This window comes from Anarrhichthys ocellatus, unplaced genomic scaffold (assembly GCF_004355925.1).
Source record: "Anarrhichthys ocellatus isolate YVR2014 unplaced genomic scaffold, GSC_Weel_1.0 scaffold1, whole genome shotgun sequence".
NCBI lineage: Eukaryota > Metazoa > Chordata > Actinopteri > Perciformes > Anarhichadidae > Anarrhichthys > Anarrhichthys ocellatus.
The window spans coordinates 8,247,326-8,262,808 of NW_022280031.1; the positions used below are offsets into that span (position 1 = coordinate 8,247,326).

Below are 15,483 nucleotides of genomic sequence, written 5' to 3' on the forward strand. Positions count from 1 at the left end.
ACACACACACACACACACACACACACACACACACACACACACACACAACTGTACTTCAGGAGAAGTATATTTGAAAACACACCAGATCGCTCCAATGCCAAATACTTGATAATAGCTGCCTTCTTGTTACTGTTACTGCAATGGAACAGTGATTGCAGCGGCCTTTTCCAGGGCTGGGTATGATCTCACTCTATCAGCTCGGGCCGGAGGATCAGTGAGGTTCACCCCCAGGTGGGACACTTAACACTACACCTCAACATATCCAGTGAAACGCCGCAAACATGAATCAACATTTGCCTGGCTCATGCTAGGACACTGTCAATGAACCAAAGCAACTGGAGAGCTGAGCAAAGGAATGACACAAAAACAACTCCCCACTGCTTCTCGTGCTCGTAAATCAATGTGCTAAAAATCGATGAGGAGCAACTTGAAATCCATTCACCCCTATTTCCTCTTTCTTTGGTGCTGTTAATGAATCATAAAGCTCCAGCCTGCAGCTCTCTCTACTCAAATTCTTGCTTTTCAGTTTTGTTTATCTTCACACTGCATTGTTGACCTAAGCCTATTTGGGTTCCTGTAGATTTTCTCTTGCTGTTTACAATAATTCAGACGAGCTGAATTTACAGCTCTTGCGCTCAGCTGGTTGAACTGACACGGATAGTTCTTTATTGCCGTTATATGCAGTAGGTGTGATAGCAGTTCAGTGTTTTCTATCAGACCAGCGGTCAAGAATTACCCTGATTTCTGAAGGCAAATGCGATTTCACTCTGTCTCTCTCTGTATGAATGTGTGCAGGAACAAAACTCCTAGAAAATGTACAGATCCTTTCAGATAACAAACAGACACAATTGACCCTGGGAAAAACTATGTTTGGCCTCATTAGTCCCTCCCACAGAGATCAGGCCAGCCTATCTCTCGCCTGCTCCAGGATAATCAGTCCAGAGTTCACCTGCCGTTTACTCCATGTCATCCTCTCTTACTGTCGAGCTATTCACCTCCTTTCATTTCCTCCTCTGCCAGAATTGTGCGTCTCAGGAGATCCGTTCCTTGGAGGCAGGAGCGAGGCTGAATGTGGATTGCTGAGCACGGGCCTGATTGAGATGTCATGTGGAGTAGCCGCCTGCTCTGAGGTGACAGGAAATCACACAATCTATGGCATTTAGCTCTCAACACTTGGACGCTTTAACAAGAGATGGATGGACACCCCAGCAACTACGAAATCAGGAGTGTGTCTTGACTTCAACGGAGGCGTCTGAGGTTATTTCACTCACTTTACCATCCCCCCGCCAATCACAGGTGGAGCTTATTGCGAGGACTGGAGTGGCTTGATTTACATACAGCACTTTGGAAGCAGCTTGATTTCTACTATGAAAATGGTCATTTGCTGGATCCATTTTAGAGGGAATGTCATTTCACAATGTAGACATGAATGTATGTAATCTATGTGTGTATTTACTCATGTGAATCACCTTCAGTCTTTTTTATTGGTAGATTTTACCATCAACCTTTAAGGAAGTTATTGGAACTTAGTTGATTACTCATACCCACAGTATGAGCAATCATTCCCACTGGTATTAGTAGTAGTCTTATGACCGGCTTGAGAATATTTGAACTCAACCTAAAGCCAACAGTGGCAATATGACTATCTCCATAACTGAAGGCAGGATGCTGCTGTTGAACTCTAATGGTTCAGGGGATCTGCTGGGGAACAGCAGCGACACGGGGCTGGGCAATGTGGAGCAGGTCCTCGTCCCCGTATTAGATCTACTGATTCTGACGCTGGGAGTTGGTGGGCACACCATAGTGATGATGATCCTGTGTAGAAGGCGGAGACATATTGGACAGTCCCCTCCAAGCTCCATGACAGGCACAGGAACTGACGTCCTCCTGCTGGCTCTGAGCGCTGCAGACTTGCTTTTGCTTTCCATGCTTCCCTTCCACACCGTTGCCATAGCCATGCAGCGATGGCCGTTCGGAGACTTCATGTGTCGTCTGGTGAGCTTCTTGGGATCGGCCTGCTCCTCAGCCAGCGCCTTCACGCTGGCCATGCTGGCTGCGTCTCGATATCTGACTGTGGTGCGGCCTGCCAGAGCTTTCAGCCTCCTCTCCCCTCGCCGTGTGTCTATAGCGGCTGTGCTCCTCTGGGTCCCGGCCTGCTGCCTGGCTACTCCACAGCTGGTTTTTCGCTTTGTGGGAACCCCACGCGGAACCCCTGATGGCCTCGCTTGTTTTGCTTTCCCGTCCCACAGAGAGCAGCTGATCTACGGATTGTTTCACTTCCTCGTGGCCTTCTTGCTTCCACTGGTCACCATTGCGGTGGCATACGGCAGCATCTACATGTTCCTGTGGGGGAGGCAGCATACCGGCAGGGCTCCCCAAGTAGAGCGCTACCAGAGCAAAGTGACCAAGACGTCGGCCATGTTGGTGCTGGCTTTTACCCTGTGCTGGCTGCCATCCTATGGACTCACACTGGCCTTATTGGTGGATGAAAGCTTAGAGGCCAATGGTGCATCTCCGCGCTACGGCCCCTTCAGTGTATTTGCACGCCTCATGGCGACCTCGTCTACGGTGATGAACCCCATCCTATATGTACTGATGTCCCAAAAGTTCAGACAAGACCTACTAAGGCTGTTCAAGAGGGGAGGGCAAAGAACCAGTGTTGCTGTGGCTATGGTAGCTGCTTGAGTGAATTACCATCAACAACTAGCTTGATATACCCAAACATCTGAGCCACTGGGCAAATCCTAATGGGAATCACAGTAAAACAATTATAAGCTGAGCAGCTTTGCTGAAGGACACAATCATTACCCTCATGAAAAAAGTCTACTTAACAAGGAAAAGCAACAACACTCACAACAGCAGGCAACATTCAACATCTTTGCCTCTTGACAAGACTGGTTGTCTGGATATTGTAAAAGAAGATCAAACCAGTAGCTCTGGGAGTTGCCGCTCCCCAGCGACAGTGGGACAAACAATCCTGAATCATGCATTCCTTGTAAAACAGTAAAGGCACGTTGGTAAAACATTAACGGTGCACCTGTGTTTTGTTGTGCTGAGATAAGGTCATCTGTGAATCTGTAGGCCTGTTGATACTAATATACACTCTGTTCTCAAAGCATTCAATTTGTTTTTAGTTTGGCAACAACTTCAGAATAAAAGCTTCCTGGTTGTGTTTAGGTTCGCTGGGATGAGTGTTTTGGAAAACAGTGATTTTCTCCTCCAGAAGATTTCTCACTGGGGGGGGGGTCTGATGTTTACAATTAAGGTTCTTTGTTATTCACCAATAAAGTGGAGTAACCAGAAATAACTCTTGACTAATGACCAGTGTCCAAAATCAGGTTTGGGAGGGGGAATAAACTGGGACATAAACTGGTGGAGGTTGACAAGTGGCTGTTAGACTTAAAACGAGGGAATACTCACTCTCTACCACAGTCTTGCGGTCGGATCCGTCATCACTGATCCGCTGGATGTTGCCGAAGTGGATGTCGCTGAAAAAGATACGGTTGGCTCCCTTTCCTCCACCTCCTCTGTAATCAAAAGTGAGTGCGATGACGTTCTTCATATGCTCGGGGTCCTCAAATGGTTTAATGGGGGCATTCAGGTTGTTTTCATCCGACAGGTGGACACTCTTTAGTATGGTGCGCTCTGAGTAAAGCAGGTAGCCGTCGTAGTCACGACAGCTGCAGCCGTCCTCCGCCAGCATGCCATGAGCGCAGGCACATGTCCGATGTCCATTGCCACGGAAAAGACAAAGCTGCTGGCACCCGCCATTTTTGTCTTTGCACACATTTGTTCCTGTACACAGAGACGTGAAATCCATGAAATAATCCTCAACTACAATTAAATTGCTCAAAACAACCTGGAATTGCACAACAAATGTGATGTGACATTTATGAAGTATTAAACGATTATGCAAAAATACAATAGACATTTTACAGTTTTAAAACTAACGGCGTGGTGCTTACCTTGCTGCCTGGCCCTGTTGAAAACCTTGATGTCTTTGAGCTGTACACCAATACCAGTCCTCAGAGACACAGAGTCTGTGGCGTTGTCCTTGCTGCCTCTCTTTATGGAGCCATTGGCATGTGTCCTGGTCCAAATGTTAAACAGAAATTAAACAGAAATTAAGCTAGATGAATGAAATACTAAGACTCGCCAATAAGTGACAAATGAGGTGGGTATGTCTTACCTGTCACTCCAGTAGATGTAGCTCTCAAACACAGACACAGAGAACATATCCATGTTGTTGTTGGCCAGCACCACCTCCCTGTTCTCTCCAGTCTCCAGGTTGATGCGCTCAATCTTGTCTGTCCTGGCATCGCACCAGTACAGCAGACTCTCCTACATGCACACGGACGGGAATGGTTGAGATGATGTTATGATGCAGTGTTCCCTGTCTGCACTGTAATATAGTGATATAAATGCAAGGCTGGCCCGTTATACTGCACCTCATAGTCAATGGAGATACCGTTGGGCCAGCTGATACTGCCATTGACCAGGACAGCCCTCTGAGTGCCATCCAAACGAGACCGTTCAATACGGGGGTACTGGCCCCACTCTGTCCAGAACAGGTAGCTACACACACACACACACACACACACACACACACACACACACACACACAGAGACAACTTCCTCAGTAATCAATAATGAGAGAGATTACAGAAGCAGAAGCTACAGACAGCTACAGTAGTAATTGGAGTGTTGTCTCCTCTCACCCTTTCGCAGGGTGGACAGTGATGGCCCGAGGCTTATCCAGGCCCTGGGAGATCACCACATAGCGGAAAGAGCCATTCAGTCTGGCCACCTCGATCACATCAAAGCCTTGGTCCGTCCAGTAGATGTTTCCTGTAGAGGATGAAGGAGAAACATTAATGCTCCGGCCCTGTAAAACCTCCTTCTGGACACTAAAAGTGACTTTCAATGACCTCGGAATTAAATTATTTGTCCCTTCTGTGTCTGTTCTTTGTGTATCTCTTTCCTGTTTTCTAGTACAATAGGTTTTCCTCCTTGCTTTATATTCATCTCCCTTACTACTGCGTGGTAACAGAAAAACAAAGGATGATAGATATACTGACAGCAAAAGTGAAACTTAGTTTTATCAGTATCTATGATTGATGCTGTTTGAAGTCCACAATCTTGGTCATGTACACTGTTTATTACATGTCTGTGGAGTCTCTCACCTGCTATCCAGTCCACAGCGATGCCCTCCACCCTGCCGATGCCGTTAGTGACCACGTCCTCTCTCCAGGTCTGGTCTCTCTTGGCCCTGCTAATGGTGCTCAGGCCCATGTCCACCCAGTAGATTGTGTCATTGTCTGTGAAAACAAGTGAAAGAGTTGGACTGATCAGAACTTTCCTTTACTCTAATACAGTAACACATACTAAATGCATTGGTAAATTAATCTGGTATTTCAGAGTCATTTTTATTGTTGTAAAAAAGTCTTACCAGCATGGAAATCTATGCCCACAGCCAGGGATGTGCCCGACACTGGTACCAGGGCATCAGACTTGTCTGATGGGTCCAAAGGAATACCACGTATGCCTTCATGCACAGAGTACAGCAGGAAAGAGCCAACACCTACAGAAAAAAAACAAATAAAACTCCATGTTTTGAGTTACAGCACACATTTTTCATTTTCATAAATTCTTAGATCCAAATTTGGCAAAATCAAGAAAACGCGTATGAATGTGTCCTACCCTCACAAGACTGTTGCCCTGTGCGCAGGCTGTATCCTGCAGTGCACATGCAGGCTCTGGTGGTCGGGGAGGTGGGGAGACACAGCTGGGAACAGTCTCCATTGTTATTACTGCAGAGATTGGCGCCTGGGAACACAAAAGCACGAAAACAAATACAGAAAACATATCAAAGAGGAGTTACAGAGACATAAACAGATGTGCTTTGGCATAGATAAACAGGCCACATGCAGCAAGCAAAACAGACCTTCAATGAGACAAGGACATATTTTCCTCCCTTCGTTTTTTTTAAATGCATTTGCTTAGTAATTTAACAGTAATTTAACCAGCTCTGCACCTTTCTGCACAGTTTCATTGTAGATTTTCATGTGCATCATGGGGGACGTGCTGTTCCTCAGGATTTTCCAGTTGCCACCATCCTTCTTGTCACAGGTTCCTATCTGGTCTGTTCCTTGGTCCGCCCACCACAACTTGTCTCCTAAAGGATACAACAGAGGACAGGATGCTTAGCACTCGCCATCAGAACCCGACCTAACACCCGAAGAACCCTCAACCTTAACTAAGAGCAACATTTAAAGGCACACATACATTAAACAAGAACGTTATCATATGTCAGGGCTGAGCTCTCTCTGCATATATTGCTGGCTAAAATGAACATTTTCTGGAAACGTACCCATGATGGCCAGAGCAGTAGCCTTGGTCAGCTTGCCCTTTACTCCGTCAAGCACTTCCAGTCCAGAGCCGTCCAGTTTACAGCGGTTGATGGTGCTGTTTCCTGAGCTGATCCAGTACAACTGCTCAGTGTCAAAGTCAATGGAGAGACCTGGAAAACCAACAGAGAGCTGATATGTAATGACATGCCCTTTCACTAGGGTGTGCTGTCTCTCATGCAGTCAGACAAAGAGGTAGAGTATGTCACTCACCGACAGGGCCTTTCTGGCCAGTGAAGAGAACACTTCGGTTGTTGCCGTCTGTGTTAGCTATGCTGATATTGTCCCCATCTGTCCAGTAGAGTTTCCTGAAAGGGTCAGACAGAGAGAGAACTTCTAAATCATTCTTAAATCATACTTTAAATCTTACCTTATACTCTAAACATAGTCAATAGGCCACCTAATATGACTCCCAAGTCTCACCATATAAAAGTCATTGCTCATTGTGTGGCACTTATTGACAAAAAGGTTAAATAAATGATTTGAGGGAATCAATTTATCTTGTGATGTTTGTCATGACTGTTGTAATAGTCTTTTTTAAATATTTCGTTGGTTGATTGTTGTGGCTGCCTTTCGTTTACCTGTGGTCATTGTTTGTATGCTGGTTTTGTGGTTCTGTGTCGAATCTTAGGAAATGTTTTCTCTCTTGAAAAAGTGATCTAAAAAAGACTGCATGGTCTTATAAATGGGAAAGTATAATATATAGCAGTATATAATATTATTATAATAGTGTTAGGAATAGCAACAAAAAAATCCTGTAGAATCTATTGAGCATATAGTCTGGAAATCATACCATATGTGACTAATAGGAATGTAAAAAAAAAGAAAAAAAAAGATGTCTCTCAAGTTCAACAGAGGCTGAAGAAGTTGGATGAAGCCGATATATAGGCATGGGGAACCACTTCAAATCAGCAGCTGAAAAATGACCTCAGGCTTGTCATTGCCTTCAACTTCGTTGCTTCTCAAACTGGTCAAAGTCCTCACACATAAATGCGGAGTATACAGCGTGGAGAATACAGGACAATTGATTGTGTTTGATTGTGTGTCACTGTGTTTAGACTGTGTGTAATCTATGTTTAAAGGGTATCCATCTTCTCCCATCACCCACTTCCTGTTAAATCCCACCACATCCACCACACCCTTCATTTGTTTGAGAACATGCCTTTAAATAAAGTTTCTGCAGCATTTAAACGCCCTCATTCTTTTGCACACATACACACAAGTTTGAGTTTGTCCCTCCCTGACTCTCTTTGCCCCCACCCACTCCTGGACATATTCTGGGCAGTGTGTTTATGTGCCAGAAAGAGGAGACAGCCCCAGCATATGGACCCAGCATCTGCTTCTCATTTTCCCCCATGCCAACAATGCTCAAATCGGAAACATTCCTCCGCTTAAGTAGGCTAAGTCTTTGAAAGCAGGAAGGAGTACACAAAAAAACACAAGGAGGCAGGGACATTTCTTCAGAAAATATCCTTTCTTCATCCACCTCAAACACTCAAAAGCACACATATTCATGCAGGACAGAACTAAATATATAAATACAGATAGTCTGTTTCTGCTCTTGAGACAGAGGAGGGACAGAGGCCAGGTTCTGTTTGGGGAGTTAGGGGGGATGAGGTTTCAAGGAGAAGAAGGGAGGGAAAATGGACATTTGCTAAACAAGGCAGGAGGGGACAGGATGTATGATAAACACTGGGTCAGAAATAGCGACAGATAGCCACAGAGACACTCCCAGTAAATCATTTACAGATAGTACTGTATATCTGAGCGCATGCAGCCATCTTTCAAAAATAGAAATGGAGCAAGATGTAGAAAGAGAGCGACGGAGGAGAAAGATGACGCGAGGGGAGAAAAATTGGAACCACATCCTGAGCGAAGTAACAGTCAGAGGTCAGCGACCATCTATACCAAACGACTCTGCCTGTCATCGCTGACTGCAAACAGAAGGGAGCCTGACAGCCAGACACCGCCTGAGTGTGTATAATTGTGTGTGCACACTTCTGTGTGTACGTGTTGTAGGTTAAAGGTGAAATCAGGAGGGTGTCTGAGAACAATTTCTGAAAGCTTAATTTAGAATAAGTGACAGATTTAGTGTGTGTGTGTGTGTGTGTGGACGACCAACCCTAGTATTGGATGCAGCACCAGACAGTGTGGTTTGTCTAGGCCCTGGATGACAGCATTTTTGAAGGAGCCGTCCAGTCTGGCAACATTAATCTGTTTCTTATTGGCATCATAACTGGTCCAGAACAGGTTCCTGGACACCCAGTCCACTGCCAGGCCGTGAGCATTGGGCAGATCTGAAGAAAGATATACGACATACACACAGAGCCATTACTCAGAAGACACTACCTTCCAAAGTCTTTGTGTGCAACATGCACTGCTTTGGCAAGTGCCTAGTGTCAGTTACTAAGCTAAGATTGGATAATGCATGTTTGGAGGCGGGGTTTAACAAACGGTAAATTTCAATTTGCAAACTGTAAAGAGTTGTTTTCTTGGAGCAGGACACTGCTTTAAAACACATGAACATAATATCCAAGTGAATGATATACAAACCAATCTGCCTGTTTGAAAAAAAGCTGTCAATACTGAAAACAATGAGCCTCTAGTCAGGTGTGTATTTTGTTGTGTTGCCTCCTCCGTACCAGCAGAGACCACAGTCTCAACTCCAGTGCCATTGATGAAAGCTCTCTTGATGGTCTGGGTGCGGACGTCTGACCAGTAGATACGGTGCTCCAGAGCATCATAGTCCACCACAGTCACGTTGTCGATATCAGGCACGGTGAAGGAGATGATGTAGTTGTAATAAGGGTTGTCGATGTCCACCCCTCTGATCTCAATCTGGCGAGCATACAGCAGGAACCGACGAGACTCTGTAGGGTGGGGAACATGTTGGCAAGCATCCTTCAGTAACTCCCAAAACCTTCGGCATTCAATGGGGGTAATCAGGAGTTAAATGCAGCTTCAAGACAAAAGTCAAATGCATGAGTGGACGCAAATGCTAGGGTTGTTGGGATCGGTGGTTGCAGCATGGATGGGTGCATCGGCGCATTATTCCTGCCACTCGAACAAACAGTTAATCCAATTGCATCTTTGACTCTAATGATTGTGTCTGGCTGGCTAACGCAATAGCACAGCTGTGACAGCGAGAGTAAATTCAATCAGCGCAGAGACGTTACAATTGCGTTGGTCTCAACAGTCCTATCATCGTTCAACTGTGTGCAGCTTAAATGATAGACAGGACGAGAGGGAAGCAGACAGAGAGAGGGGGAGAGTAATGACAGTGTCAGGGCTGTATCGGCCAGGCCAGACTAGGTGGTGGATTTGGAAGGTTGTGGCTGATGCCTTCCATCAGACAGAAAGGGGCTCTCCATTCCATTACCCCTGAAGATAATAGAAAGTGCTTCCCTGAATACTAAACTCACACACTGAATAAACAGGCCCGCTCTCACTTTTCACAGACAGACACTTCAATGCGCTCCAAAGCTGTCAAAGCAATAGCAACTCAAAGTGAAAAAAAGTCTAGATTGTTTAATAATCCTCTCTCTCTCTCTCTCTCTCTCTCTCTCTCTTTCTCTCTCACACACACACACACACATGGAAATAAACAATTCTGTAAGGACTGGGACTACACTGTGGCATTCAACTTGCCAAGACAAGCAGAGGGGAAAATTTTCTGCTAGCTCAAAGGGGAATCAAAGAGTATGTTTACTACAGTAACTGCATTTATGTACGTGTGCTCACGCTTACCATAACAACTGCGTTTGTCAGGGCCCAGCTTCATGAGGTGAGGGCAGGCACACGAGAACGTCTGATTGTAGTTGATGAGACATAGATGAGAGCAGGGCTCCTTGCCATCTTTAGCCGCACATGGGTTAGGAGCTAGGGAGAAGCGAGTATGGAAAAAATTATTTAGAATGTACACTTGAACCATCTCATAAATCAGCATGTATACTATTGAGTTGTCGCTCTCATAATGAATATACTAGTGTTAAAGGAATAACTAGTTGCTTCTGTAGCCCTAATTTCAAACACTTTTAATATACGCCAGTATGTGTATGTTCACGTGTAACACTGTGTTTCTCACCCTGCGGCTGTCTGGATGGATGGTAGACCTGGAGGTCAAAAGGTTGTGTGTTGGTTCTCTGGACCACAGTGACGTTGCCTCCCGTCCACTTGTTTGCCTTTGCCAGCGTGTTGGTCCTCCAGTCCGTCCAGTAAACCTCTCCGCCATACATAGTGACGGCAAAGGGATGTGACAGATACTCATGTCCTCTCAGAACCTCGATCAGCCCAGAGCCGTCGTACTTGGCTGAATAAATGGCATCAGACCTGCATACGGCACAACTTTTCAGTTAGTTTCTGGGTGTGACTGAAGGACACCGAATGTGCATCAAATGAAGGCGTTTGTGTGAGTGTGTTCATGTCTGTGCCCTTTTTATGACCTGGCATCGATCCAGAAGATGCGTCGCTCTAGATAATCCACAGTGAGTCCATTTGGCCAGCCTCCGTTGCCGGTTTCCTTATGGATGGTCTTCCTGCCTTGCCCACTCATGGATGCAGCTTCAATCCTGGGCAAGCTGGCATCCCAGTCTGTCCAGAAGAGGATCCTGCAACGTCATTCCACAACATGCAGTTATCAAAAGATTATGCTGCAATAGGTTCAGGATCAGTGTGTGAAGCCAGCTCCACAATCACAAACATGTTTACCCTTTAAATACGCCTTTAAATGCCATCATCATTAATTGTAAATGTGTTTTGTTTGATGTCGGCAGGAGGTACAGTAAGCATACCCATCCCGGGGATCCAGGGCGATAGCTCGAGGGTGCTCCACCTCCCCAGCCAGCAGCGTGGTCCTCATGGTGCCGTCCAACTTGGCCACCTCTATCTGATCCAGGTTGCTTTCCACCCAGTAAATGTTTCCTGCTATCCAGTCCACTGCCAAGCCCTCGGGAGTAGCCAGCCCATACTGGATTACCACATCGAAGCTGGTTAAAGCTACGAGGACAGACGAAAAGGATAAATGGTAAACATGTTTTGTTTCGTGTGCCTTTTAAACTTTCTTACTTGACTTGAAGATATGTCATCTTATCCCTTTTTTACGAGGACTACAATGGAAATTCAAACTGTATTGAGTTTTTAATCCTTGACAAGTTCAACTAAATGTCAGTACACTTTGATTGTTTGTGAACTCTATCTAACATAGTGGAAAAGAAAGAATTACCAGGCATCATCCATCTTTGTTTAAACCTGCTGGAGAACTCTGATCTAGTCATATTTCAACTTGCTACTCAGTAAAATAAAGATTCCTTCGGGGCGCTTAATTTTCTTAATGAATTCACACAGTATTTCAATATGTATGGATGAAAGCTTCGAGGGCTGGGATTTGCTGATGGCAACATTTCAGATTACACTGTAACCCGAAGCAGTGATCCGCTTTGCTTCAAGTATTTACAAACGATGTAAATGTAATCAAGCTATTAGGATTCAAAACTAACATTGCATTACAATCTGTGATTCCTTTAATCAAATTGTTAGCTATGTTTGGGAGAAATCACATGTCAGTACGATAAATGAAAACATAAATAAATACAGTCGTGTCTCAGCAGGGGTTGCGATACCACAATTTCAGAGAGAGAAAACTAAATATGTGGTGTCTTGGCTAAAGAGACTCATTTTCCAGCCTCTCTCTATCCCTTTCATTTTCCACTGAGTCCCTAATCAAAGGGACAGGGCTAATTATTTGAGATGAGTCATTATCCTGTCTGAAGCAATGAAAACAACACACTCTACTGTATGTAGCCCATTAGCTTAGCAAAGGAAACGTGGCACATAACAACTACATGCACAGAAAAATACATAAATGCAACACGACTTAAGTGCAGACTTGTACACGTGATTTGCTCATTTATTACTGCTGTGGTGGTGATAGGCCATTGTTTGTTATGCACACTGGTCATGATCGACCGGTCTGGCCTTTATGAAACCACATCGGATTTTCTGCTCACAAGAAGCCACTGGAACAGCACCGACAGTGCAGCTTACCGACAGCAACATGCAAATAACCTGAATAGTTTACCAGATATTCTTGCCTGCTAGGCCTCGTCACAAACAGTTAAATCACAGTTAAATCACAACAAAGTACAAATGGTTGACCTCAACAGAACTAGAATATACAGTATGTTCCCAGTGTGCAACACCATATTTAGAGATTCAAATGTTATGACTCATAGGAGTCCAGTAACTTGCTTCTGACATTCAATATTCCAAATGTCTATCTTCACTTTATCTGATGGTGTTGTTAATTAAAATAATTAAATTAAATGTTAATAACCACAACCAATGTGCACCGATGTAATCTCTATCTGACGAAGACCACTTGATGTGGCTGAAATCTGGAAGAAATCTATATGGTGGACCTTCCTTTTACATCAAAACCTAAAATATCTGTAAGTAGCATATATTTAATCCTAGATGGTACAAAAAAGTATTTTAAGCAAATTGAACGTGTCAAAATGCTCACCGCCGTTCTCGGACAGCTTCCCACGATAGATCTTGTCCTCCACCACATCGGTCCAATAAAGGGCGCTCTCGCTGAGATGGAAGTCCAGGGCAATGGTGTTCCTCAGGCCCGGGACCAACACACTGAACTCTCCTTTATTCAGATCAATGCGGCGGATCTCGTGGCGGTTTGAGAAAATGATAAAGGGCTTGAAAGGATCTGCGGAGATGAACAAGATAGATCAGTGAAGAACAAAGCAGATGGTAAAGGGTTAAAATCCTTGTTACTCAAAATACTGCAGAGCAGCTCTGCTTTACAGCGTGGAAAACATCGCAGCTATGTTACACTGCAGTGAATGACTTGTCCAATGACAGAGGGGCTGTGTTGAAAGTGGCTCTAATCCTGGGTAATTAAAACACTGAGTAAATAAGACAGGAGTTATCTGTACCTAACAGGCAGCCAGATGAATGACAGGGTGCTGGCGGCTAGCCTCTAAGACCTGGCAGTGAAGAGCACAATCATAAATTCATGTTGCCTCATTGGCAAGTTGCTGCAGGGAGAGAACTATATTCTATATGTGGTTAATAAAATTCCAAGCTGATTTCCTGTGACCGAGCAGTTTCCATTTTTTTTACATCTTGTCCCCTCTCTGACTTAAACAAACCGCTTATCTGTTCTTCACTTTGTTCTTTAATAGTTCAGATTCTGTCTTTTCATAAAATAATAACAATGACAGCTAGGAACCAATGCCCAAGTCTTTTTTTACGTTTTCTTAGTCATTTACACACGTGAACAGTATTTAAGCTCTTCCTCTTTTCTGTCTCCAGTGCTTCGTCTATTGTCCAAAGGAGTATCACATTTTGGCATACTGAGTCTTCTCTAACCACAGTTTCCTGCTTGGGCGGCTTCTCCTTCGGTTGATCCCAAACTCACACCACATTTCTGGATTCTGCAGCCTTGAACCCTGACAGAGCCCAGAACCCAGTCACTTCTCTAGCGTCCTCCCTAACAGTACAGCTACAATCAATCAAATGTTTAAATTCTTCACTGATGTCTCTCGCCTTCCCCTGATCCTTCCCGCCCACCATCTCCCCCTCTTGTTCTGTTCCCTCGGCCCCTTACCCGTGCTCTTGCAGTTCTCCATATCAGGCTCCAGCTCCCAGCCCTCGTAACAAGAACATTTCACACTGAACTTGTCCTGTTCGCAGCGTTGACTGCACTTAAGGTGTTTGGCACAGAAGCTCTGGATTTGACAGGTCTTGTTGTCGAGCCCCAACTCCATACCCAGTGGGCACGAACAGATTATCCCCTCGCCAGGGGCCACTGTGCAGTTATGGCTGCAGTCGCCATTGTCCAGTGAACACAGGTCTGTAAAATAGAGAAAATCAGATCAGGACTGACACAAAGGATAGCTACACAGAACTGTTATTTTAAGATGCAGACTTTTACTCGCTGTTATGGCGTTCCCTGTACTGAAACGCAGCCTGGGCACTGTTGTTTCTTACCGCAGAGTTTCTCATCGGAGCCATCTGGGCAGTCATCCGTGCCATCACAAAGTTTCTCTGCAGGCAGGCAGATGGTGGAGTCGTTGGCACACACATGGTGAGAGAGCTTACACACCAGCGCCTCACAGTTGTCCTCGTCGGAGTTGTCCTCACAGTCGCTGTCTCCGTCGCACACCCAGGCTTTGCTGATACAGCGTGCTGGGGACAGAAGGCAGGGTTACCTTAAAAATAACTACTTAAACTGACTTCACGTACTTCTCATTCATTTGAAGTATGGTCCCCTCACCAGAGTCCCTGCAGCCAAACTTGACAGCTGGGTCGCACATGTGTGTGACGCCCTCACAGTTCTTCTCGTCGCTCAGGTCCATGCAGTCAGTGTCTCCGTCGCAGCGCCAACGCAGGGGGATGCACAGGCCGTCCATACGACACTGGAACTCATCTGTATGACAACCTCCAGGGGGACGCGTGGCTGCGGAGAGAGAGATGTCATTAAGACTCTAAAGTGGCATTGTCTTCAATCCTTGCCTGGATTAATTACATCAGGACACACAGTCTTGAGCAGAGACAATGTGCAGCATCAAAAGACTGTGAATACAAAAGCTAATGAGCTGTTTGTTGGAACTCTGGATGGCAACAAGTCTTAGCAACGAGAAATACTGACCAGATTCAAGGATGCGTTCAGAGGGTCATTGCTTTAGTCATAAACACCAGCTGCCAATGAATCATTTGTGTTATTGTTTCAACGTTGCTCTTAACAGCACAAGCATAATACTGAATAAATAATTATAAGTAGGTACTGTATATCTTCACAGTTATTATATCACTCACTAAACGACTAGGGAGATTAATTATGTGCCAGTATAACTAATGGGGACCAGGGACCTGTTACATCTACTGACTACACTGTAAATACTAGCTATGATTTTAGTGCCTAGTGCAGTCCAGGGAATAAATGACAAAACAGTGTGGAGATGCAACCATCCATCCATGATAATAACGACCACCCGTCTCAGCAGTGTTCCTTGAATACTGTTTAAAAAAGGACCAGCGGCTATTTGTTTGTGAATGGTGG

General features: G+C 45.0%; 2 protein-coding genes across 3 annotated transcripts in view; one reads left to right on the forward strand and one right to left on the reverse strand.

Moving 5' to 3' along the window:
* LOC116382728 (low-density lipoprotein receptor-related protein 1-like) overlaps positions 1–15,483 on the reverse strand; it is an 85,774-nt gene that overhangs the window by 18,973 nt on the left and 51,318 nt on the right. For both annotated transcript variants that reach the window (XM_031845990.1, XM_031845982.1), the window contains exons 21-41: positions 14,698–14,880; positions 14,412–14,609; positions 14,029–14,274; positions 12,928–13,125; positions 11,198–11,402; positions 10,850–11,014; positions 10,492–10,736; positions 10,155–10,286; positions 9,050–9,277; positions 8,530–8,704; positions 6,621–6,715; positions 6,371–6,520; positions 6,035–6,175; positions 5,701–5,826; positions 5,450–5,581; positions 5,184–5,318; positions 4,719–4,848; positions 4,449–4,575; positions 4,190–4,341; positions 3,966–4,090; positions 3,421–3,795 (exon numbers count right to left, since the gene is read on the reverse strand). In XM_031845990.1, coding sequence (XP_031701850.1) covers positions 3,421–3,795; positions 3,966–4,090; positions 4,190–4,341; positions 4,449–4,575; positions 4,719–4,848; positions 5,184–5,318; positions 5,450–5,581; positions 5,701–5,826; positions 6,035–6,175; positions 6,371–6,520; positions 6,621–6,715; positions 8,530–8,704; positions 9,050–9,277; positions 10,155–10,286; positions 10,492–10,736; positions 10,850–11,014; positions 11,198–11,402; positions 12,928–13,125; positions 14,029–14,274; positions 14,412–14,609; positions 14,698–14,880 — 3,663 coding nt within the window. The remainder of the gene's footprint in view (positions 1–3,420; positions 3,796–3,965; positions 4,091–4,189; positions 4,342–4,448; positions 4,576–4,718; positions 4,849–5,183; positions 5,319–5,449; positions 5,582–5,700; positions 5,827–6,034; positions 6,176–6,370; positions 6,521–6,620; positions 6,716–8,529; positions 8,705–9,049; positions 9,278–10,154; positions 10,287–10,491; positions 10,737–10,849; positions 11,015–11,197; positions 11,403–12,927; positions 13,126–14,028; positions 14,275–14,411; positions 14,610–14,697; positions 14,881–15,483) is intronic.
* On the forward strand, positions 971–3,612 carry LOC116382740 (delta-type opioid receptor-like). The gene has a single exon (XM_031846003.1). The coding sequence runs from the start codon at positions 1,639–1,641 to the stop codon at positions 2,683–2,685; it is 1,047 nt and encodes a 348-aa protein (XP_031701863.1). The 5' UTR covers positions 971–1,638; the 3' UTR covers positions 2,686–3,612.

What these genes read in the sequence shown, in the direction of transcription:
- LOC116382740 (XM_031846003.1), top strand. Translation starts at nt 1,639, where the DNA reads ATGACTATCTCCATAACTGAAGGCAGGATGCTGCTGTTGAACTCTAAT.